The following is a 25,256-nucleotide window of genomic DNA, read 5'->3' as shown; positions in this document are numbered from 1 at the left end:
GGTGTACTTCGGGGAGTTCATTGTTTTCACTGGGTCCTTAATTCTTCAGCCCCCAAGATCACTAGGTCAGCATGGGAATTAGAGTTCTGCAATTGATTGACTCCCTGAAGGAATAAATTTTTAGAACAGATGGTCAAGTTCAATTAATGAATAATAGTAGGTGGCAGGGAATCAACCCCTTTTTAAAAATCATCTATTCATGTTGCTGCACGTGAATCCAGCCTGTTGCTTCTGACTGCTGCATCATGTTTCATAGCATGTGTCTACCACATTTAACGTACCTGTTCCCCCAGTGATGGACACTTGATTGCCTGCAACTCCCCACTGCCACAAAATATGTGGTGAACATCTCCCATGTTGCCCTCTATAGACCTGTGTAAGAATCTCTCTGAGATACATATCCTCAGGAGCAAAGTGCTGGGTCATAGGGTAAGGTACTTTAACATGACAAATATTACAAGATTGGCTTCCAGAATGGCTGCACCAGTCTGTCCCCTGGCAGTGCATGAAGAATCTGAGATCCCCATGTCTTCACCAACACTGGGCATTTTTCAGCTTTCTCACTTTTTGCCAGTGTGTTAACTTGAAGTTCTATCTCATTTTTTTAAATTAATTAATTAATTTACAGTAAGTCCTTGTTGGTTATCTCTTTTAAATATAGCAGTGTGTACATGTCAATCCCAAATTCCCAATAAAATGCTATCTCATTTTTAAAAATTTTCCTTTCTGTAATCACACACAAGCTTGAGGATCTCTTCATATACTTAATCATCTAGTTTGTTTGTTTTTTTCCTCCTCTGGGCATTAACTGTTCATATCCTTGCCTCATTTTTCTGTTGGGCTTCCTGATCCTAGCCTTGTTGCTAAAACTTGAGTTGAGGCGAAGTGCTTCTACAGACTGTTAGCTACCTGGGAGTCAACACAGGGAAGTTAGAGGCCATGTAGTAGAGTGATAAGGACATGGGCTTGGTAGCCAGACTGCCCTGGGTTGAATCCCACCTCTGCTCCTTTCAGCTGAGCGACCTTGGACAAGTTACTTATCCCTCAGTTTCTGTTTAACCTCCCTCATAGGGTTGTTGTGAAGATTAGATGTTAGTATATATAAAGTATTTAAAATAGTGCCTAGCATGTAGGAGGTGTATACAAATGCTAGCTCTTATTATTAGACTGCTATCTTCCTCCTACTTAGCCCTACTGTACCCTTGAGAAAATAGATACTTGTATCAGCAGGCAGTAAAGTAAGCAGAAAGAAAACAGCTCTCAGCCTAGGCTCAGAGCTCACCACTCCTACTCACATGTGTAACTCTTACCAAGGTCTCGGGCTCTGTACCTGTGTTCTGCTCCCTACCTAAGGCCAATCTTTAAGACCTGGCCATTTCTGATTAGCCAGATTTCCAGGCCTGCAGTGCCCCCCATCCCTGGCCTGGCTAGCTCTGCCCTATTGCTGCTTCTCTGCCAACCTGTCAGCTGGATACTATCCCTCACAACCTTCACCTTCAGTATTCACAAAGCCCAGTCTTTTTGGTGAGTCAGCTCACTTGGGCAGAGATAAGACCAGAGTAGATTCTGATGGACACGCAGGAAGGCAAGTACTGCTACCAGAGCCAAGTCACTAAAGGCCAACTCTAAACCCCCATCCTCCTGGGCTGTAGACCTTCTCTGACTCTCCAGATTAGTATTGGAAGTAGGGTATCTGGAGATTATCTCTAGCCTTTGAGGTTGATACTGACATTGGTAGGCATATCTTTCCACAGACCACCAGAGGCCAAGTCCTGAGGTGGCTGGGAGAATTGCTGATGTTTGTAAGCCTTTGCCCAGTGAGAACCTCTGGAGTAGTCAGCATAGTTCCTTTGAGTGTGTTATAGAAAAACATAAGTGAGTGGGATGGTGTACTCTGTCCCCTTTAATCCAGCTATTAAGACCATGAAGGCCTAGCCCATATACTTCACTGCCCATTTAGCACCAGCTACTCCAATTTAAGATAGTGATACCTAAACCCAAACCTCCCAAGTGACAGCCAGTATGCCGACGCCAGAACAGAGGGGCGGCTCTAGTTGTTCTTTGGTGGATCACCTCGGATAGCAGTACCTGCCTCCGTTTGTGCCGTCAGATCCTGTAGTCCCCTTGTCAGCCAGGTGGGCCAACTCACCATCTTGTGTACGTCACCTTCTCCCAGATACAGTTCTGAATTGGGGGATTTGTTTCTGCTTCAGCAAAAAATGTCAAAGAGGCAGAAATCTCTTCATTTGCGAAGTCTCCTCACTGCTGCCCCTGGTGTCTGCTTCTTTTGCCTTGTCTTGACCTCTGATACCAGTGTGTTCCTTGGTTTCTGGTTGCTTACTTGTTTTGTGGTCTGCTGTTTCCCTCTGCCTCTAGTCCTTGACATCTGACCTGGCTTTTTACTCTCTGCCTCACGTCTCTGCTGCCTGGTCTCTGGCCCTTGGCTCTGTTTTGACTATGAACTTCTTGACACTCCCTGGGCCTGGCCTGCTGCTAAGCCTGTTCTCACCAGCCTTGCCTTAGCTTTCTCTTACCTGGCTAGCCTCCTACCCTGTTTCTGCCCTCCTACATCCCATTGGTCAACGAAGTTCTTTTCATCATCAGAGCTAACCATAGTCATGTAGTCCTTTAGCCTGATCTGGGCTGGCTTCTCCAAAAAGGGCCTGATCCCTGTGGAACTCTGGGTTAGATGCTTCTTAAGTATGAGATAGCTCTTGGGCAAAAAGCTTACTAGCTATCTGGTAAGGTGTTTGGTGCCACTCTTGGCCACTGAGCAGCCACAGTTCCTTTAGTCCTAGGTATACCCCACAGTGGGGCTGCTGCCTTTGAGTTAATTAAAAGTGAAAGGAATCTTCTCCACGATTGCAGAATGAGTCACTAGCTTGGATGCTCACCCTCTTTGTCCTCCAAGTTTGTGAAGTGAATTGCCCATTCCTTTTGATTGGGTTAGCAGCCCCAGGGCTTAGCCTAGTCACTTTCCTCTCCCCATCCTGCCAGACCACTGTCTGCCCTTTGGGGCGAAGGGCAGCATACTTGGTTGCTTGGACACGTCTTGCAGCCTGCAAATTGGACAGATGGAATCAATACTCAGGAACCTGGAGAGGCCCAGGTAGCACAGTTAGTGACACTAGCTGCCTGGAGGGACAGCTTGCCATGGGAGGGGGTGTGATTGGATGGTGATTGGACACAGCAGCTGAGGATTAACCAAATTATGTCCCTTTGAGTTTAGATCGACAAACCCTTCTCGCTTAGATTTTAAAACAAGCCAACTTGTGCAGAATATAGAATAGCTGCCTTTTTTTTTTTAACATCTTTATTGGAGTATAATTGCTTTACAATGGTGTGTTAGTTTCTGCTGTATCACAAAGTGAATCAGCTATACGTATACATATATCCCCATATCCCCTCACTCTTGCATCTCCCTCCCACCCTCCCTATCCCACCCCTCTAGGTGGTCACAAAGCACCGAGCTGATCTCCCTGTGCTATGCGGCTGCTTCCCACTAGCTATCTGTTTTACATTTGGTAGTGTATATATGTCCATGCCACTCTCTCACTTCGTCCCAGCTTACCCTTCCCCCTCCCCATGTCCTCAAGTCCATTCTCTACGTCTGCGTCGTTATTCCTGTCCTGCCCCTAGGTTCTTCAGAACCCTTTTTTTTTTTTAGATTCCATATATATGTGTTAGCATACGGTATTTGTTTTTCTCTTTCTGACTTACTTCACTCTGTATGACAGACTCTAGGTCCATCCACCTCACTACAAATAACTCAATTTCGTTTCTTTTTATGGCTGAGTAATATTCCATTGTATATATGTGCCATATCTTCTTTATCCATTCATCTGTCAATGGACTTTTAGGTTGCTTCCATGTCCTGGCTATTGTAAATAGTGCTGCAGTGAACATTGTGGTACATGACTAGAAGAGCTGCCTTCTTAACACAGGGCTATGCCAACATGCGTCCTGGGGGTGATTAGGTATAGATCTAGAGCCCACTTCAGCCCAGATTCATGTTGTTATCACTAAGATTATATGGACACAGAGAAGAGAGCTCATATTTGTGGATCTCCTTTGATGTGCCAGGCACTGTGGAGTTTTACACACTTATAACCTACAAGGGAGGCATCATTATCTGTTATTCCAGTAAGGAAGTGGAGTCCCAGAGGTATAGTAACTTGTCTAAGATCACAGTCAGTAAATGATAGAGCTTTGATTTGAACCCAGGTCTCCCTATACTTGTTATAAAATGTCATGCTGTCTTCCCAATTTGTGTCTTAGTTCAAACTTCTCTTGACTTTCCCACAGCCCAGCTACAGGGTCAGGTACATAGTAATGAATGATAACTAATGTTCTTTGAGCACTTATTATATGTCAGGCACTGTACAAAGCACATTACATACACTAACAGAGTCATATGAGCTAGATACTCTTTTTTTTTTTTTTTTAATTTGGGGGTGCTGCATACCATAACCTTCTTTAGGAGCATCACAGTACTCGTTAGCATTTATTTATGTGTGTATGTATTTATTTATTTGGGCAGGCTGCACTGGGTCTCCGTTGCTGCGCACGGGCTTTCTCTAGTTGCAGCAAGTGGGAGCTACTCATCGTTGCAGCGTGCGGGCTTCTCATCACAGTGGCTTCTCTTGTTGGGGAGCAGAGGCTCCAGGTGTGTGGGCTTCAGTAGTTGTGGCTTGTGGGCTCCAGAGCACAGGCTCAGTAGTTGTGGTGCACGGGCCCAGTTGCTCCATGGCATGTGGGATCTTCCCGGACCAGGGCTCGAACCCGTGTCCCCTACACCGGCAAGCGGGTTCTCAACCACTGTGCCACCAGGGAAGTCTGAGCTACATACTCTTAATATCCCTGATAATTATGATTGCAAAATGATTTTCTAATTTCATCATTTGTTCTACATTTATTAGTTGTCATTCTACAGTAAAGAAGAGCTTTCCCTTCTCTCCCATTGACTTATTCACTTATTTTCAATACGGACTCTTGGAATCTTAGTGTACCCAGTGGGTGATAATCCATTAATGTCATTATTCATGTTGATGCTCATATTGTCTCCGATTTTAAAGCCAGCGTTCTTAACCTCTGTACCATACTACATCCCTCTCTATCAGATATTTTTCTCACTGCCTGCAGTTAGTTTGCCCATCTCTAACAGCCTTTTGAACCCTCTTAACTTTTAATCTTCTGGCAAGAAGGAAGACTAATGCCAGTCTTAATCCAAATTATGTGTAAACTCTGAGCAAATAGTCTCCAAGTGAAAACCTGACAGACTCTGCTGTGAGTTAAATATCTGAGTTTTAGACATGGATTTTAGGTGCTTAGAGACCCTTCTTATTTCTCTTTGGGATCATAATTCATATCCTAGATAAATTACCTGGAAAAGATAATTCTTAAGATCCTTTTAGGTAAGGGGAATAGACACAGGAGGCTCACTTGACCATGTTAGATCAGATGTAGAAGAACCTCATCTATGTGGGAGATAGATTCTGGTTCTTTGACTTACCTATGAGGACTGTGTGTTTGTGTGCATGGGAGTTATTGAAATTCATTCATCCATTCAGCAAATAATTGGGCAGGTCCTGTGCCTGTTGAAGGTTATGAAACTCAAACCAGTTGATACAGGGAAAACCAACAATACTGCTGGCTACAGATATTGAAAAACTAACAAAGGAGAGAAACTAAAACTGTAGGTTGGCTTTTTAATATTTATGATAGAGTAATTTTTAAATTTTTATTTATTTATTTTTGGCTGGGCCACAAGGCTTCCAGAATCTTAGTTCCCTAACCAGGGATTGAACCCGGGCCCTGACAGTGAAAGTGCCAAGTCCTAACCACTGGACCATCAGCGAATTCCCTAGAGTAATTTTTTTAAATGCTTGCCATTTATGCCTTCAAAAGCATTAATAGTTTTGAAGGCCATTGAGCAAAAGATGAACATACTAAGAGAAAAATAGGGAAAGGACATTATTCCTGAAAATAAAAACAAAATTGATAATTGTGATTCATGAAAAAAGAAACAACTGATTGCTAAACATTTTTTTTAAGTCCAACCTCACTAGTAATCAAGGAAATGCAAGTTGAAACAGCAGTGTGATTCCATTTTCTGTGTCCAGATTAACACATAATGAAAAAGCTTTGGTGAAAGGAAGGCACAGTGGTTACTCTCATCCTTCTTCCTTTGATAGTAAAAATAAAAATCGGTACTATCTTTCTGAAAGGTAATTTAGTAACATTTATCAAAAGCCTTAAAAATGCTTATACTTTTGATCTAGAAATTCATCTCCTAGGAATTTATTCAAAGGAAATAGAGATTGTTATTGAAATATTAAAAATAATCTTAATTGTTTTACCATTGGGGATTAGCTAAATATAGACTAGCCTTTTAGTAGAATACTGTGCAGTCATTAAAAACAATGTGATAGACAGATATTTAATACATGGAAGGGGTGAGGTATGTGTGTGTTTAGGGAGAGTTTATATATGATCCCATTTTTGGTAAATAAAAATGTGCATACATTGAAAAAACTGGAAAGATGTTATATATTCTAAAACATTTTTTTCTTTTTGATTAGCTGTATCTTCTGAGTTTTTTTTATAGTGAACACGAACCTTTTTTTATTAGGGAAAAAAAGGAAAGTATTAGCAGGAACATTACATGATAGAAGGGAAGCTAACATATATGGAGCATTCCTGGGTCAGGCACTGTGCTTGGTGCTGTGTAAATTCACCTAGTTTAACCTCACTGTGGAGGCTCCTGCCTCTTGTCCTACTCCCTCCAGTCCATTCTCACACAGCTATAGGAGTGATTCTGCTAATAGCAAAGATTTGGAAGGAAACACACCAAACTATAAATAGTGGTTACTCTTAGAATTTAGATTAAGGAGATGGCTATAAGGGAAGACTTTCATTTTTCAATTTAATACTTCAATATGATTTGCATTTTTTTAAATGTATGTATCTTGAAGTGGGGAGGAAAAGCATGTGTTGCCACGTCACTTCCCTTTTAATCCCTTCAGTGGCTTATCTCATTCCCCACTTTTCTCCCCCTTACACCCTCTACTCCAATTCTACCTTCTTTTTTTTTTTTTTTTTTTAATTTTATTTTTTTGGGCTGCGTTGGGTCTTCGTTGCTGCGTGTGGGCTTTCTCTAGTTGCGGCAAGCAGGGGCCACTCTTCATTGCGGTGCACGGGCTTCTTATTGCAGTGGCTTCTCTTGTTGCAGAGCACAGGCTCTAGGCGTGCGGGCTCAGTAGTTGTGGCTCACGGGCTCTAGAGCGCAGGCTCAGTAGTTTTGGTGCACGGGCTTAGTTGCTCCGCGGAATGTGGGATCTTCCTGGACCAGGGATGGAACCTGTGTCCCCTGCATCGGCAGGCGGATTCTTAACCACTGCACCACCAGGGAAATCCCCAATTCTGCTTTCTTCAGGTGAAGCTTCGTGCTCTTTTGCCTCCAAGATTTGTAAATGCATTGGGTCCTCCCACTTCACCAACCCAGATCTGGCTACTCAGCCTTCCAAGTCTTTAATACCTTAAATACCATGTCCTCTGGGAGGCCTTTCTTGATCCCCTCCCTTGGTTTCCCACCATACATGGTACTTCTCCCATCGTAGCCTTTATCACACTTCCGCTGTAATTTTATGCTAAATTGTTGTCCTTCCCAGAAGAGACTGTAAGCTCCTTGAGGGCATGGACCCTAGCACCTAGAACAGTGACTAGAACATAGTAAGCATTTGATAAGTAATTGTTGAATAAACACTTCGTATTTTATAGTCGTGGACACTGAGCCTTAGAGAGGTGTTAGATAACGTGTCCAGAGCCTCTCAGCCAGTAAAGTTTCAGAGCCAGCTTTCCTACCCTTGTCTTTGATGCTCGTAAAGTTCATGTTCTCTCCACTGTACCACTCACATGAGCAGAGGCAGATCCAGTCCCCAAACATGCCTCAGAATCTGAGTGTCTACTTCCTGGGCCTTTCCTGTTTTCGACACTTGGTGTCTTTTTGATTTCTTCCAGTGTGGTGCAGGTCCTGCTTGCAGCTGGTGCTGACCCAAACCTCGGGGATGATTTCAGCAGTGTTTACAAGACCGCCAAGGAGCAGGGAATCCATTCTTTAGAAGGTAAGTGTGGGCTACCCTGCTGTTCTGAGATCTCTCCTCCCTGTGGCTTCCAGGCAGCCGTGCTCTGTGCCAGCTCTACCAGCAACTCAGGGTGAGAGCCTGCAAGTCCCTCATCCTCTAGGAACTCATGGAAAGCCCAAAAGGCTTGGAACAGATGCCCTTCACAGTCCCCTCTGGCTCTATAATTTATGTCACTTCAAGCCTTGGGGAATAACCTAGAGGCCTAATTTCATAACCGGGGGGGAGGGGTAGAAGAACCTTTTAACTGGCGTTCTCCCAAAAGTGCCTCAATCTGTGGAGTCTCAGATGAGTGGACAGTGGAGCAGGTTTCCATAAAATAATTAAGGCAACTGTGTGGAATGTGGATTTATTCTTCCTCTACTTTCTGTAGACTTACCCTGTCCCAGCTCTGCCCCCGAACTAGAAAGCAGCCTCACTGGTTTCCTCAGCCTCAGAAGTCCCTCAACTGTTTTTTTCCCCTCTTCTATGTGAAATACAGTCCTCTCTCTGGACTGGCCCCTCAACTTACTGAATGACCCAGGACAAAGAGTGGACCTTGTCTGTGCTTGTAAAATGGGGTGGTCATCAGTGCCTCCTTGGGGTGTTGTGTGGGTGGTTGCTTGGACTTCTCAGAGGAAAGAGGTGGTGTGTACCTACCAGGGCTTGGTCACGTGTCCGTTGAAGGGTACCTGGGCAAGTTAGTCCGTTATTGCCTCTGGTGAGTAGTTTTTCTCAGGTAGGGTTGAGAAGAGGGCAGGTTGCTTTGACTGCAGACAGAGATGAATATTTTACGTTTGAGCTTTGCTTGTCCAGATTGGCTCTGCTGCCCGCCCATTATCCTGGATCACTCACAGAGGCTGAGATTCCCCTCACTTCCCAGCAGCAGGGCAGATGAGCAGTGGCTACTTTAGGGTTGGCAGTAATGCCAGGAGGACAGACAGCCTTGCTGACTGCCTAAGGGTCAGAACATTGACCTGAGGGAAGGTTCAGCAGAGGGAAGCAGTGTGCTCAGCCCTCAGAGCTGTCAGCAAGGCTTCCAGACTGACGTGGGTGTGGTAGCCTAGGGCAGAGGTGTCATTGCTGCCCCAGCAAGGTTTCTCAAATCAGTAGCGTAAGAGAAATGTCAAGAGCATCAGAGCATTGCTACCCAGTTGCAGTGTGAAGTTGCCCTCCCTCTGCCTCTCCACCTCTCTACCTCTCTGAACCTGCTCCTTTTATCAAGCTCGCTTGCTGTGACTAGATCCTCCATGGAACCTTTGCTGCAGCCTGCCCTCAGCTGCTCTTTTGAATGTTCTCTACATCTTGGCCCTTTATGTGGTTATTTGAACTCTGATCTGCTCATATGTCTTTTCTTTCCTCGTCAGCTGACAGTTCCATGTTCAGGCCTTGACCTGTGCCTCCTTGGATTCCCCACTGAGCTGGGGGAGTCATGTTCACTTTGTTTCCAACAGAGGAGAATTTCATGAGTACCAAACTTGCCCTATATTTGCAGCTTGGTGTGTGGGGACTCAGCTTATAGGCTGTCCTCTCCTCACTCAGACATAGCATTGCCACCCTCAGCTCTGTCTTCTGTTCAGGTGCTCTCACCAAAAAGCAAGGAGGAGCATTTGCTGAGAGGGCAGGGCCGGGTAGAAGGGAAGGGATTATTTGAGTGCCTTCTTATCTGTTCTTGGGATCCCAACAGGGTCCAGTAAGCATTTTTGATTTCACAGAATCTCAGAACTGTGAAGCCGTCTAATCCAACCTCTGCTGTCACACCAGTCCCCACCCGTGCCTTTCAAGTTTTGTACCTTTGTGTTCTAATAGTTCAGCTTTCCAGGTTGATGCTCATATTCAACATTCTAGATCAGTGAACAGCAAACTTTTTCTGGAAAGTGCCAGATAGTAAACATTTTAAGCTTTGTGGGCCAGTTGGTCTTAGCTGTGACTACTCAGCTTGGCCACTGTAGCGTAGAACACAATACACAAATGAGTGTGTGTGGATGTGTTCCAGTAAAACTTTACAAATATTGGCAGCAGGCTGGATTTGGCCCATAGGCTGTAGTTTGCCAACCATGTTTAAGATATTTCCTTTTTTCTTTCCTTCCTTCCTTCCTCCCTCCCTCCCTCCCTCCCTCCTTCTTCCCTCCTTTCCTTGCTTCCTTTCCATTTCTTTGCCTGTTTTCGTCAACCTCCTCTGAATTTTTTTTAACTCTTGCTAGCCAGCCTATATTCTAGGTAGGTAGATAGGTAGACAACAAAAATATTGGAATAGGCTAGCATATCTCTCATGAAATAAAGATAAAAATATTAACTATCTCTTCTTATTTTATATGATCTGCAAAGTTAGCAAATAGGCTTTCTATGGATTCATTTACTTATTCAACAATAATTTTACAAAATTTTACTGATCACATTCCTATCTAGCAGGCACTGATCTAGGTACTGGTGAGTTAGACAGACAAGATCCCTGCCATCATGTACTTCATGTGCTGGTCTTTGATTAAAATGTTTACAGGACTCTATTAAGTACAGAGCCCTGGAGCTCATGATCAGGACAATTTAGAAGCATTACTCAACAGTCACAGTTGTAGATCCACCAAACTTCATTCTTTTCTAGCCTCCATTTCTTCATCCTGTCCACAAAATTTTAAGAGATTTTCTCCGATTTATTGCTGAAATAAAAACATGTTTAACATTTGTCTTAATTTGTTGCTCAGTAATCCTTTCCCAAAAGGATATTAGGTTATTCTGCCATGGTTTTGTCTTATCCTTAGCGAACCCATACTGGTACCCAGTAATCACCTAAGTGTTTCAGAACCATTAAAAATAAATTCTAGATTGAAATAATAAATTTTATCAACAGTCATTGATAAACTCACACTGCTCTGTGGCTTGTGAGATCTAACTCTCTCTGTAGCTTTTTCTCTTTTTTGAATTTCAGACTACCTTTGCTGGCCACAGTTTTCTGGCAGCTCATCTGATTTTCGCTGGTGTATCAGTGTGGATGTACTCTGCTCTCTGACTTCATGGCCTCTGCTTTCTGACTCCGGGCCTGGAGAGTGACAATTCTTTAAAATCGTCTCAGGGTTCTCCTCTCCTTACCAGTCTAAGCCTTTAACTCCTTCTTAAACATATTTTTCTTTCCTTTTTCCATTTAAAGATACCTCATTCATTTATCCATTCAACCAGTATTTATTTATTTATTTATTTATTTATTTTTAAATTTTATTTATTTATTTATTTATTTATTATTTATGGCTGTGTTGGGTCTTCGTTTCTGTGTGAGGGCTTTCTCTAGTTGCGGCAAGTGGGAGCCACTCTTCATCCCGGTGCGTGGGCCTCTCATTATCGCGGCCTCTCTTGTTGCGGGGCACAGGCTCCAGACGCGCAGGCTTAGTAATTGTGGCTCACGGGCCTAGTTGCTCCGCGGTATATGGGATCTTCCCAGACCAGGGCTCGAACCCGTGTCCCCTGCATTGGCAGGCAGATTCTCAACCACTGCGCCACCAGGGAAGCCCCTCAACCAGTATTTATTGATTGCCCACTGTATGCAAGTCACTGTACCCAGCTCCGGGTCATTCTCACTGATGAAGTAGACAGAAACAAAAGAATCCTGTGGTTCTTTTTTTCTTTGGATTGGACTGACTTTTTCATGGGAAGCTACCTGACTTGGGGATGTGTGAGGAGGTTAAGTAGAAGACGAGGTACAAGCCCCTTGTCCAGAGTGTGTCTAGGCAAATTCACAGGAAAGTCACAAGCTCAGCAGAGTTCTTCAAAACACAAGCAAAGCATAAAGTCAGTGCCAAAGTCCATCAAGTTCACTAAATTTCTAATAGATATTTCTGTGGGACTCAGCCTGTGCTCAGTACTGAAGGGAAGAGTGAGTTGTAGTTTGTGACTTTGGCAAGACCTCCCTAAACCCCCATAATATATCCCTTGTCTACCTTATCAGTATTATGTGAAGATGAAGAGATAAAGTATGTGATGTGTGAATTATAAAGTACTCTACAGTTGTAATTGCTTATTAGTTTTGTTTATTTATAATTGAGCATGCACTTACTGAGTGTCAGGCACTCTGCCAGATGCTGGGAATAAATAAATAAAAATGAATATATATGATCTAGCCCCTCAATATATATGATCTGCTCCCAGTCAAGTAAGAAGACAGATCTATGAACAGGCACCACAGTGCAGAATGATAAATGCAAAGGTTGATAGATGTACAAAGGATATAGGTAGCACTGGTATAGGTAGTGATGCCCTCTACCTGAAGGCAGACTGATATCTGGGAAGTGTCACAGGGTAAGTGACTTTGAACTGGGTTTTAAGGATGAGTCAGAGACTGCCAGGCAGACTAAGAGGGGTGGACTTTCCAGGTAGAAGTGATAACACATGCAGAGATATGGGATAGGTGACAGCCACTGGAATCATCTGCCACAGTACTGAGAACAGCAAGAAGTAAGACCAGAGAGGGAGGCAGGGTTCTATGTGGGAAGGACCCTGAAAGGCAATTCTAGGGAGCTCATAGTGTTTTCTGAAGGTCATCAAAGGATTTTAAGTAGGAGAATGCTCAGTTTACATTAGCATTTTAGATGGACCATTCTGATGGGGTGGGGATGAATTGGAGAGGAGAGATTAGCAATGATTTTTGATGTTTGGGGGATGATGGATCCCTTTGAGAACTGGATGAGAAGCCATGCTCCTCTCCCTCAAAATGCATTTCTCGTTTCTGGGGATTTCTAAAAGAAATCTTTGGGAATGGAGAGAATAGGTATTAGAAAAATATTAAGAGGAGGTGGAGTATTCAGTGGAGTGTGGGAATTGATGGAAAAGGAGGCGCCCATCTGTCATCTCGGGTTCTGCTTTGGGTGAGTTGTTAGATGAGTGGGTCTGTAGTTCAAAGAAGTCTGGCAGCATTTGCTTGGTAGTTAAAACAATGAATGTGACTGAAACTGCCTAAGGAACGGAGTTAAAGGGAAGGGATAGGAGGACAAGTCCTTCACTCAGGGTATCAGCATTTAAGGTGTGGGGAGGAAAGAGGATCCAGGCAAGGAGACCAAAAGGTATCAGAGAAGTTGCCTGGTTTTCTCTCAGAGAGGCTCTGTATCCGTTCTGCCTGCTCAGAACGGGCACAGCCTAGAGAGGAAAGAAACCTGTTTGCTGAGACTTGGCTATCGGTTGCCCCATTCCTAGTGAAACCCTTCTCCTGTTTGACATTTGGCATTGCTCTAGCAAGAAGCCTGCTCAACTGGCACATTACAGTATCTTCAACTCTTGTCAAGGTTGGTGTTTCTGGGTAGAGAGCAGGTCTGCTGGTACAGGTGATGTAGGGATGCTTGGCCTTATTGGTCTGACTGTTCTGTCCATTCTCTCCAGTTCTCAGAATGGCATCTTCAGAGGCACAGTGGTATCCTGGAGAAAGGTCAGTCTTCAGTGCCAGGAAGTAATGGGTCCTCTAAGCTCTGTCACCAGCTGTGTGATCTTAAGCAAGTGGCTTAAAGGTCCTTGAATTTAGGTTTTCTGATCTGTAACATAGGGATAACAATACCCATCTTAAAGGGTTGTTTGGATGACTAGAAATAAATACATGTAAAGCACAGTAACATGTGATGAAGAATTTCTGTATGGAGTTGGGTCTTGGATCAGTGTAAGGCAGGAAACCTGCCTTGGAGGTACTGAGCAACTCACCGCTCAAGGGGCACTGACAGAGGCTGGCTGTCTGCCCATCAGGGATTTTGTAAAGGGTCATTAGATTATATAGCCTCCAAGGTTCCTGTCAGCCATGTGATTTCTAAGGTTCTAGAAACTTAAGGCTCATCGTCAGAGCAAGTAATGTACTTAGAAGAAGTAGGATTTGAGCTGGGCTTTGGAGAGTGAAGAGGAGGGGGAAAAAAAGAAAAGATTTTCTTAGCAGGGAGCACAGCTTGAGCAAGGCACTTAGAGGGGACACATGGAGGGGAGCTTAAGAGATCACGGCTGCTTCTCTACCAAGTCACTCCCTGATCTTGACCACATTCCATTCAGTGCCTTGAGCCCCACCCATGCCCACTCTAGGAGAGTTCCACTTGTGGCTGGCTGATGGGTGGTGGGCCCCAATCCTCAGGTGGAGGAGGCAGTAGATTAGACGTAACAGTAAACAAGTCACCCAGTCAGGGATGCTGCTGGCTGCTTGTAAGTAACTGTTATAAACATTGGGTGTCTGGGGCTGTCAGAAATGCAAGTGAGCACTCTGAGCGCCTCCAGCATAGACAATTAAAACAATAAAACACGGCAGAAACGTGGCCAGAGCAGGCTATAAATCAGCTTCTCTTCTCAGCTCCAAGTGGCGGCTGTATAAAGATGAGTTGTGCAGAAGCTGGGTTGGCACAGGGCCCTTCTGGGGGTAGAGGGCCTGGCTTGCCTGGCTGAACCTGCCAAGGCCAACCCCACCAGCCCAGGTGGCCCTCTTCCCACAGCTCCAGGGGCTGCAGGTCCTGACCTGCTCCAGCTGACTTCCCCATCTCTGTGTCTTCAGATGGGGGACAGGACGATGCAAGCTGGTACATCACAAACCAGTGGGCAAGTGCCCTGGAGTTCAGGAGATGGCTAGGAGTCCCCGCGGCGGTAATGGGACTGCTCTCTATAAAATTTCTCCGTCTCCCCACGACATGCTAAGGAGTAGTCTTACCCTAGCTCATCTGTTCACTGTAAGTTAACACCTAGCACCCACTGCATGTCCAGACCTACCCAGGCAAAGCAGAGAGAATCTGTGCCCTTGGAGACAAACTCAAATGGGAGTAATAAGGCTCCCAAGGACCTAAGAATCACCTAGAGAGCTTGTTAAAACACAGATTCCTGCCACACCCCAACTCCCAAGATTCTGATTCAGTGTGTCTGGGGTAGGACCTGATATTTTGCATTTCTGCATTTCTAACAGGCTCCCACTCTTGAGTAGATGATCTAGGCTACTTGTGCTTGAACTGCTTTAAAAAAACTCATCTGGACCTTCTCCTCCCTGGAAGAGACCTTTTTTTTTTGCCACTTTAAGTTTCATTCCTAGAGCGTCTGTGTGCTTAAGCCATGATATTATGGGTGTACAGAACACTTAGTAGCTATGACACCTGGAACAATTTTCTGTACCTCTCAGAGGCCGCATCTCCTTATTTGTAAAATAAAGGTTATTGGGAGAGTTAGGGGTAGTATATTTATCCCTAGCCTAAAACCTAGAACATAGAAGGAATTCCATTAATGTAAATTTCTATTTTTATATCATCTTTGTCCTCATCATACTCTTATAAACTTCATTCAGAGTCTCTGTCACAGCCTTCCAAATGCTTTTCAGTGGTAGCAAACTGTTACCTGCAAAGAACCAAACATTATCTCAGAGTCCAAGGAATGGCTTGGCAATCACCTAACTGTGTGACCTTGGGCAGTTCTCTTTAGCTCTCTAAGCCTTGATTTTCTCATCTGTAGAGAATAATACTTTTTATACCATAGGCTTATTATAAAGATCAAATTGAAGTACTTATGAAATATTTGAGAAAATACAAGGTATCATGCACATATAAGGTATCAGCAAGAATGATAATTAATAGCAATAAAGATTGACGACATGACCAAGACAGTGTTTGACAAGGGTCCAGTCAGAGGTGCAGATAACAAGGACTGTCAGAGCTCAGAGAAGAGAATCTCTGGCTGAAACATCAGGAAGTAAAATGGTATTTGATCCTCAAAGTGTAAGAAGGTTTTATGGAAGGGCCTGCAACTAAGTGTGAATTGGGTATATCAGAGAAGGGGTATGTTATGTCCAAAATATTCAGGGGTGGAAAACAGAAAAAACATATTTCAGGGCAGCAAGTAAACTTGTTGGGGTGAAGCATCCGTACAGCAGAAGATTCATTTTAGAGGGTAATGAGCAGTAAAGGTGCTGCTTTAAAGAGAGTAGGCTGGGGCCAAATCAAGATTCTTGGACCTTATCCTTTAGGCAGAGAGGAGTCTTGAAGGTCCTAGAGGAGAAGGTACTGCAGGAACTGATTCCTTCCAGGGTAGAGAAGCAGGGGGAAGTGATGATAATAATAATAGTAAGATGATGGTAATGACGATAGCTACAGCAGCAGGTTATGTTTATTGATACTTACTGTGTGCTCACAGCAACCCTGTGATGTAGGCACTAAAGGAAACTGAGGCAGAGAGATGATGCCAGATGCCAGCAAAACTGTCTCCTGCCCTTGTAGGAACCCAGCAACCATATCAGCCTGTATGTACCCCACACTTAGCTCAGAACATCTGACTTGTCCAAAGTCTTGGAAGGCTTGGAGATCTGCCAGGCAAAAAGCTGTTTGGGCAAGCTGTTATTTTTAATAATGTCCCTGCCTCTTCCTCATCATTGTCAGAGCCTTGTCACACCTTCAGTGCCAGTGGTTCTACATGTCATTTCTCAGCAGTGTCAGCCACTACAGAGTCACTAGGATGGACAATGCACTGTCTATCCATCAGGCCTTTTGGCCAACTTCAAGATTAAGCGTAGCAGCCAGTTAGGTTAATTGTTTCCATCCTTTTAGCCCTCCAAATCTGTATATACATTTAACTAGGAGAGGGAGATAGACTAGTTGACATGTTTTATTAAAAAGAGTAAATTCGATACATTTATAAAAATAAAAAAGTGGGATGGGGTGTCAAAGAACTAGTCTTGCGCTTTTTAACTGATTTACATATTTTGTGTATAAATATTTTTTCATCAAAAGTTCCAAATCAGGGATGGGTCCCACACACCACACAAAATATATTAGAGACATTTATATGGATAGCAGGAAGGGAGACAGAGGGCTGAAATTTTCCAGGCACCCAGTGATTGATGGGGGCTGAGGCTCCCCCTGACGCTTTATTGAGTTTCCGATGATTATCTCTCACTGAGACATTTTTTACAGATGACGGTCGAGCTGTCACAATGGACCATGGGGGAAAAAAACCCAACAATAATAACACTTTAATCTTTTTACTGCACTGCTCCCTAGTATCTCAGATTCATCTTCCCTGACGCACGCAGTTCATTATTCTGCCCCTCCCTGGATGGGAAATAAAGGAAAATAAATATATATGTAGACACACTTACCCACATACATACACACACACACAGTATATATAAGAGACCACCCCAGAACCAGAGAGGGGCAGAATTTATTGTTCTTTTTGCAAGTGTTGAGGTTTATTAGTAGAGATGCTGGGTTGGCTTGGAATTGGCTATTAATTACAGCATTTTGTATTTGTTTTTTATTGCGGGTTTTTAACATCTTAAAGAAAAGGCAGAGGAGAGGCAAGCAGGTGTAGAGATGGGGAGCACAGAGGGACCAAGTTTGGCCAACTAAGTAGCATAGCTGGCTGAGAAGCAGAGAGGTCAGACTCCTTCCTCTTGTTGCCAGCCCTGCCCAGAGGATCCCTGGACCTGAAAGAATACTGCTTTGGTTAGGATCAGGGTGGGGGCAGGGGAGTAGGAGAAGGTGAGATCAGGGTAATTATAGGACAGATCAAAGGGACTCTAGATACCTGTGAGCATGTTATTCCCCTGAGAGTTAGGAGAGATGGGAAGTAGTGGAAGTTCAAACAGAGTGTTGATGGGTCTGTAGATAACAGAGTAAAAGATAACAGAACAGGTAATAGATTCTTAAGAGTTTGCCCAGCTCTTTGATTTTGATGGTGTGCAGGTGAGACATGGGCTCTGGAAAGCTCTACCTGGGTCTGTGGTCAGAGGAGGGTCCTGGGCCAGAGAGGATGCCACACTGACTGTCTAGGGCCACAGGCAGGGTGAACAACCTATCGTCTTAAGGTTCCAGGCCAACCTTCCTGCTCTTCCACTTCTCTTTCTTGGAGTGAGAGAAGATGGACTTGGGATCCCAATGGGAAGGCTGCCCTTGATGTGTCTCCAGTAGAGTTAAGTGCTAGCCCAGTCTTCTCTTTAATTCATCAAACCTTTCTGAGCTCCTACTACACTATGATAAGGTATAATAAGGTGAGCCAGGGTCCTGTTCTTAAGGAGAAACCTTCCAGTCTATGGACAGAGAGCATGGTGTTTGTGAGAACCATTTTTAAGCAGGGTCTAACCCTCCAGCCATAGGCCAGCCTAGATGACCGTTCTCTACACGAAGGTTAAAGAGATCTATAAGACACAGTATCTGTCCTTCAAGAACCTGTTTTCTGCTTGGAGAGACAAGCGTAACATCCATTCACTAAAGAAGTATTTATGGAACACCTGCGATGCTCAAGAGTGTATGCATGAAGCAATCTGAGAACACAAAAGACTATGTAAGAGAAAATGTTAACTAATTTGATGTGGACTAGACAGTACTAGAATGCAGAGAGGAAAGGGAGATCAGTGAAAATCAGACTTCTTGAGTTGTAAAGAATGGGTAAAACATAGATAAATAAAAGGAAGAAATAGTGAAGCCATGATATCACATAGAGAAGAGAGTAAAAGCCTTGGAGTTGAACGGACTAGCTCAGTCATTGACTACCAGTATGACCCGAAACAAGCTACATAACCTCTCTAAGTGCCAGCTGCTTCATTTAGTAAATAAGAATAATAATAGTAACAACCCCATATGATTCTTTCAAGGAAAATAATTATAAAGTTCCTTGCACAGTACCTGGCACATAGTAAGTGCTCAGTAAATGGAGGCCATTATTTTCTTATTACTTCAAGAGTTTTATATATATATATTTTTTATATATAATATATATTATATATTTATATATATGTATTATATTAATATGCATATAAATATATTTTTTAAATATATTTTTTAATTTTTTGCTGTACTGCACGGCATGTGAGATCATAGTTCCTGAACCAGGGATCGAATCCATGTCCCCTGCAGTAGAAGCACAGCGTCTTAACCACTGGACCCCCAGGGAAGTCCCCCAAGAGTTATATATTTATGTAAGACTCATAGTCCTGGGATATTAGCCTTCAGAACTCACCTGTGACCCTTCACTGAGTATGAAATGGGCTCCCTTCAATGAGCCTGACGTATTCTTCAGTGTTAGTGTAAGAGGTGATTCTGGCCATGGTTAGAGTGGCATCAAGAAGAGGAAAGGGCACAATAATAAATTTATTACCATTTATTGCATCCTTACTACATGCCAGGCAATGTGCTCAGTTCTTTACATTTTTTAATGTAATAGTTTTATTGAGATTTAATTTACATACTATACAGTTTACTCATTTAAAGTGCATAATTCAGTGGTTTATAGTATATTCACAAGATTTGTGCCACCATCACCACAATCAATTTTAGAACATTTTCATCACCCCATAAAGAAACCCCATACCCATTATCAATCATTCTCCACGTCTCTCAACTCTCCCTAGCTCTAGACAACCACTAATCTACTTTCTGTTTCCATAGGTTTGCCCATTCTGGACACTTCATGTAAATGGAATCATACAATATGTGATCTTTTGTGGCTGAATTCTTTTTGACTTAGCATGTTTTCAGGGTTCATTCAAGTTGTAGCATGTATCAATACTTCATTCCTTTTTCTTAGCTGAATAATATTCCATTAATGGCTATACTACATTTAGTTTATCTGTTCATCAATTGAGAGTCATTTCGGTTGTTTCGACTTTTGCTATCATGAATAATGCCGCTGTGAATGTTTGTGTACAAGTTTTTGTGTGAACATAATGTTTTCAGTTTTCTTGGGTTTATATCTAGGAATAGAATTGCTGGGTCATATAGTAACTCTATGTTTAACCTTTTGAGGAACTACCAGACTGTTTTCCAAAGAGGCTGCATCATTTTACATTCCCACCAGCCATGTATGAGGGTTCCAGGTTCTCTGCATCCTCACCAACACTTATTATTGCCTGTCTTTTTCACTTTAGCCATCCTAGTGGATGTGAAGTGGTATCTCATTGTGGTTTTGATTTGCATTTGATGGCTAATGATGTTGAGCATCTTTTCATGTGCTTTTAGGCCATTGTGTGTCTTCTTTGGAGAAATATCTACTCAGATTCTTTGTCCATTTTTTAATTGGATTTGCCATTGAATCTTGTGAGATAGGTGATGATATCTATCTTGCAGATGAGAAAACAGATTCTCAGAGATGTTAATTTGATCAAAGTCATACAGTGAGTTTTGCTTACCAGTCTGACTGGCTCTGACCTTTACCCTCTTCCTAATACACAGTGCTGCCTACTGAGGATTCACGGTAGGGTCACCAGGGTCATCTCATGGAGGGGGGTCTCTCCAGCAGGAAGGGAGGAGTTGGAAGTCTATTTGGAGACATTAGGACCAGGTAGGAGAGCCTCTGAAAGTCAAACAGAGGGATATGGATATATTACAGGTTCCAGGACAGGGGGAGGACATGTTAATTTAAAAATCGCCATTTCCTAGATGCAGCCATTTCCTGTGCCCTTCACTATATCACATCATTTCAATTTTCACAACAACCCGATTCAAAGATATTAATGCTTCCATTTTACCAGTGAGCAATTTGAAACTCAGAGGGATGAAATAATTTTCTAGAGTCACCAGGATTAGAATCCAGGTCTTTCCAGCTCAATATTCTGAACTCTTTCCTTTTAGAGATACTTGGTAAAAGATAGATTCTTTTGATGTTATTTGCAGCATTTATAAGATCTTGAGAGCAGAACCTGTTCATATTGCCATGGCCCAGCCCATGGAAAGTACGTAATACTTTGCTGGATAAACAAGGAAAAAGACTAGGTATATGGTATAGAAGGACCTAATTTCATTTGGATTTTGGCAGGGAGAGGAGGTTTGAGTGAGATATTGGATGTCTCCAGTATCCCAAGACTTGGTGTCCTGGGGACTTTGCTCTAACTTTCTAAACATGGGCCTTGGGAAGAACATTCTGGTGCCTAGACATCCTTGGCTTCCCTAGAGCAGGATCAGGCATTTGGAAGTGGGATGGGTTTGGCCAGCCTTGCATCTTTCTTGTGTTCATGATAAGATTAGAATGGGAAGGACCCTCAGAGACTAGTCCAGTGCTGCTCAGAGTTTTCTGTGAGGAGCAACACAAAGGGCTTTTTCAACTGTGCATTTCCAGGCCCTGCCTATTGAATCTAAATTGCTGAAGCGAGGGGCCAAGAATCAACTGTTTTTTTTTTTTTTCTTGCAAGTTACCCATGTGATTCTGTTGCCACTAAAGTTTTAAGAGCCACTGATGTGAAAAAACTCCTCTACTTTAAAAATAGGGAACCTGGGACATGGAGGGATTGAGATACATATCAAGTTTAGTGAAAGCCATTTTTGAACCCAGTTCAATTTTCTCCTGGTCTGTTGTTCTTGCTGTTCCCCATGCTGCTTAATTCATCAACAAAAACCACTGCCTGCGCATAGCTTTCAGGATAGAGTCCAAACCCCTCTCAGGATCAGGCCTCTGCCTGCCTGGGCAACCTCATGTGTGCCCACTGCTCCACCTGCCTTCACTCAGCATTCCAAGTTTACTGAAGGACTCCCAGTTTCTTGTATGGGCAGGTAATGCAGCCTTCACCCTCTGTCCTTTGCAAACGCCACTTCCTTTCCTGGAACACTCTTCTCCACCTCATCTTCCAGATAGTTTTTCTGGGAGATTCCTCCCCAAGCCACATGACATGTGCCCTGTCTTTGCTGCCATCAGACCGTTTGCGCACATGCCTTTCATAGCACTCACTGTGCTGAGGTGCTCAGTAGTGGTGTGCTCCAGGGCAGGGGGTGAATGAAGGCTCCTGTGTGCTCGTTGCTGAAGCTGCATGAAATACTGAAGTGATGCTGGGTGAGATACATACAGAAAATGTTATGAACTAGTTTCTGTCATCCATGAGGAAATTAGGGAGTCAGAAGGGAAATTTTAACACAAGAAAGTATTACAAGAGCTGTTATAAGACAATCAATAAGTAAGTGGTAAATGGATACACACAATCAACATGATAGGCATCCAGGGCAGAGCAGGGAGGAAAGGACTTCCTAGAAGAGGAGGCCTTGAATTGGGCTTTAAAGAACAGTTAGGATTTGGAGAGGAAGGAGGGTCCTCCAGGCTGTGGAAGGAAATGAAGAGCCTTGCCCTCCTCAGAGATGGTCTCTTGGTGACCCAGCACAGGGAGTCTCCCTCTTGCCCCATCACAAGAGGCAGAGCCGACAGTGCCCGCAGAAGTTGAGGAGGCAGCTTGCTGATGCTGGCAGTAGGAGTAAGGATTTAACGAGGTGGTAGATACACAACACCTTGTGGGGAGGGAGCTGTGAGCCCAGAGGCTTCTTCCTGGAGACTCTTGGTAAGAATTTAGCTTAGTCCCTGAGCTTCAAGCCGGGTCCTCTGATGCTGGGGTATGTGAGACTTGAGCCTGTGGGCACTGGCAGAAGCTGTGCAATATGGAGGATGGAGCCAAGCGGGCTCAGGACCTAGTCCTGGTCCACCACCGATTAGCAATCCAAGTTGGGCAGGCCATCCAACCTCTTTACCTCTGTCTCCTCCTCTGTTCAATAGAATAATATTTGACCTATCTGTCCTAGGTTGACCTGGGGTGAGGAAACAATTGCATTGAAGCGGTCTCTAAACCGTAAAGTGCTGCACAAATGTAAGAGGTTATCCTTGTGTTTGTCAGGTTAGTCCTAAAGGTTCCCTCTCATGGAGACATGCTCACGTTTGTTTGTTTGTTTTTTTAATTTTATTTATTTATTTATTTATTTATTTTTGGCTGTGTTGGGTCTTCGTTTCTGTGCGAGGGCTTTCTCCAGTTGTGGCAAGCGGGGGCCACTCTTCATCGCGGTGCGCGGGCCTCTCACTATCGCATGCTCACGTTTTTAAAGGCGCTGCTAGACACTCCATGACATTAGATGGCATAAGTTCCTGGGCGTGGCGGGTAGAGGCTGAGCCTGAGGGAGAGACTTTTAGCTAGGGTTACCTTTCCTCCACACAAGGCAATGATAATAAAGCTTTTGTTATCTGGAGACCACCCATTTTGCCTCACGTGCCTTTTTTCGGTCTCCTCCAATAGTCTTAGCAATATTAGGACAGAAGCCATGTCTGATTCACTTCTGCATCCCCAGTGCCTACCCCAGGGGAGAAAACAGCATTACTAAATGTTTGTGGTAATGTTTTTAAAAATCTATTATCAGATTTTATTCTCATAATACTTAATATTTAGTATTCCTCAAATTATTGCTTGTCATGCCCATTTTACAGATAGAAGAACTTAGTAAGTGGCAGAGCTAAGATTCAGGACTGTGTGACTCCTTTACCTTAAATTACTGTTTCTTATTGTGGGAGGCAGTGGTTTGTTTTTGTTTTGTTTTGTTCTGCAGTTTCAGCAGTGCTGAGTAGTGGCCAGGCTATAGGAAGGGCTTTGGGGACAACTTTCACCTCTGCTAACTCCTTGGCACTGCTAAGTGCAGGGAATCCTGCAGAGTGTACGTCAGGTGCACACCTGCCATGGCACTCAGACTGACCCTGGCCACGGCACCGTGCTATAGACTTTGCAACATCAAAAGGCAGAGGTGGGAGCAGAAGGATGACAAAGTAATGCTTTGTCATTCTTCCTGTGGCCACAAGGGTGAAGGGACAGGAATGACTGGCCTGGAGGGGAAGCAGGAGCCTGAGCCCATCTCCCCGTGTGCTGGAGATAGGCTGGTAGATGTCTTTGGGAAGGGGATGGTTCACTGGCTGAGGACCAGCTGTAAACACCGGGCCTCAAAAGACCACCATGGTGGCCAGCTGGTGAGCCAGCCTTGGATGAGTCACTTTAGCTCTTGTGGGTTTGCTTCTGCTTTCTCTGTGAGAGCAAGTAAGAACATGAGGGTGTATGCTGCACACACCTCCTTTCCACCTTTAGTCTTTTTTTTTTTTTTTTTGGATAGAGAAGAGTATGAGATCTAATGATCTGGGGGTTTCAGCAAGATATCCTGGGTCAGGGCTTCTAAAACTGGGCGATGAGGGGAAAAGAGCTTACTGTTAAGAGCATGAAATGGGCCTAGCTGACCTGGACTGGGTTCTAGCTCCACCGCTGACTGACTGTGGCACACTGCTGAACTTCAGCTTCCCCATCTATAAAATGGGGAGAGTGAACTTCCACCTCACAGGGTCATTCTGAAATAAATAAGTAAATGAAGTGCTTTACAGATTGTTATGCACAGCTCAGTTCCAAAGAGTGTTCCATGGAACACCAGTACTGCAGGATTTTAACAAGGGTTGGGTGGAAAGAGGCCATCAAACATAAAACTGCTGAGTAAATTAAACAGATGGTTCTTACTCAGAACTGTGCCTTTTGGAGGGGAAAAGTGCATGCAGGGTTCCCCAAACCTCTTTTCACAGAGAGAATACACTTTTGGAAGCACAAGACTAGACAGTAAGGATAATAGCCGACATTGACTAAGAGGTACTGTTAGGCCCTGTTCCAAGCCCCTTTACTCACAGTGTCTCATTCAGTCCTTACAATATCCTATGAGAGGGTACTGTTATCATCTCTGCTTACAGGTAAAGAAACTTGGCATGGGGCTTCCCTGGTGGTGCAGTGGTTGAGAATCTGCCTGCCAATGCAGGGGACATGGGTTCAAGCCCTGGTCTGGGAAGATCCCACATGCCGCGGAGCAACTAGACCCGTGAGCAACAATTACTGAGCCTGCGCGCCTGGAGCCTGTGCTCCGCAACGAGAGACTGCGATAATGAGAGGCCCACGCGCCGTGATGAAGAGTGGCCCCCACATGCCACAACTAGAGAAAGCCCTCGCACAGAAACGAAGACCCAACACAGCCATAAATAAATAAATAAATAAATAAACCCAAAATTTAAAAAAAAAAGAATTACCTCTTTAAAAAAAAGAAAAAGAAACTTGGCATGGAGAGGTTAGGTGAGTTAGCCAAGATTACACAGTCAGTAAATTCAGAATGGGGACCCAAACACAAGTGGTCTGGCTCCAGAGCTCACTTATTTAACAGCTGCACTCTACTTCCTCTACTAAATACTGCTGGCTGGCATTATTATTATTATTCCAAAAACAAGGTAATATTAGGGCCTTATTTATGTATTATGTATGCATTTGCTGATTCAACAAGTATTTGTTAAGCACATGTTTATGGTCAGACACCGTACTGGGCACTGGGATACAACTGTGGCGAAGACAGTCATACTTCCTGTCCTCATTGCGCTTTTGGTCTAGTGGGGAACGTAGTCAAGTAA

At 43.8% G+C, this 25,256-nt stretch overlaps 1 protein-coding gene across 4 annotated transcripts in view; it reads left to right on the top strand.

Annotated features, from left to right (window-relative positions):
• The window catches only part of CLPB (ClpB family mitochondrial disaggregase), a 146,320-nt gene that overhangs the window by 48,086 nt on the left and 72,978 nt on the right, over positions 1–25,256 (top strand). For all 4 annotated transcript variants that reach the window (XM_082340329.1, XM_082340327.1, XM_082340326.1 and 1 more), the window contains exon 4: positions 8,020–8,123. In XM_082340329.1, coding sequence (XP_082196455.1) covers positions 8,020–8,123 — 104 coding nt within the window. The remainder of the gene's footprint in view (positions 1–8,019; positions 8,124–25,256) is intronic.

The sequence above is a fragment of the Balaenoptera borealis genome (genome assembly GCF_965194805.1).
Source record: "Balaenoptera borealis genome assembly, chromosome: 11".
Taxonomy (NCBI): domain Eukaryota; kingdom Metazoa; phylum Chordata; class Mammalia; order Artiodactyla; family Balaenopteridae; genus Balaenoptera; species Balaenoptera borealis.
This window is presented reverse-complemented; position numbering and strand designations above follow the sequence as displayed.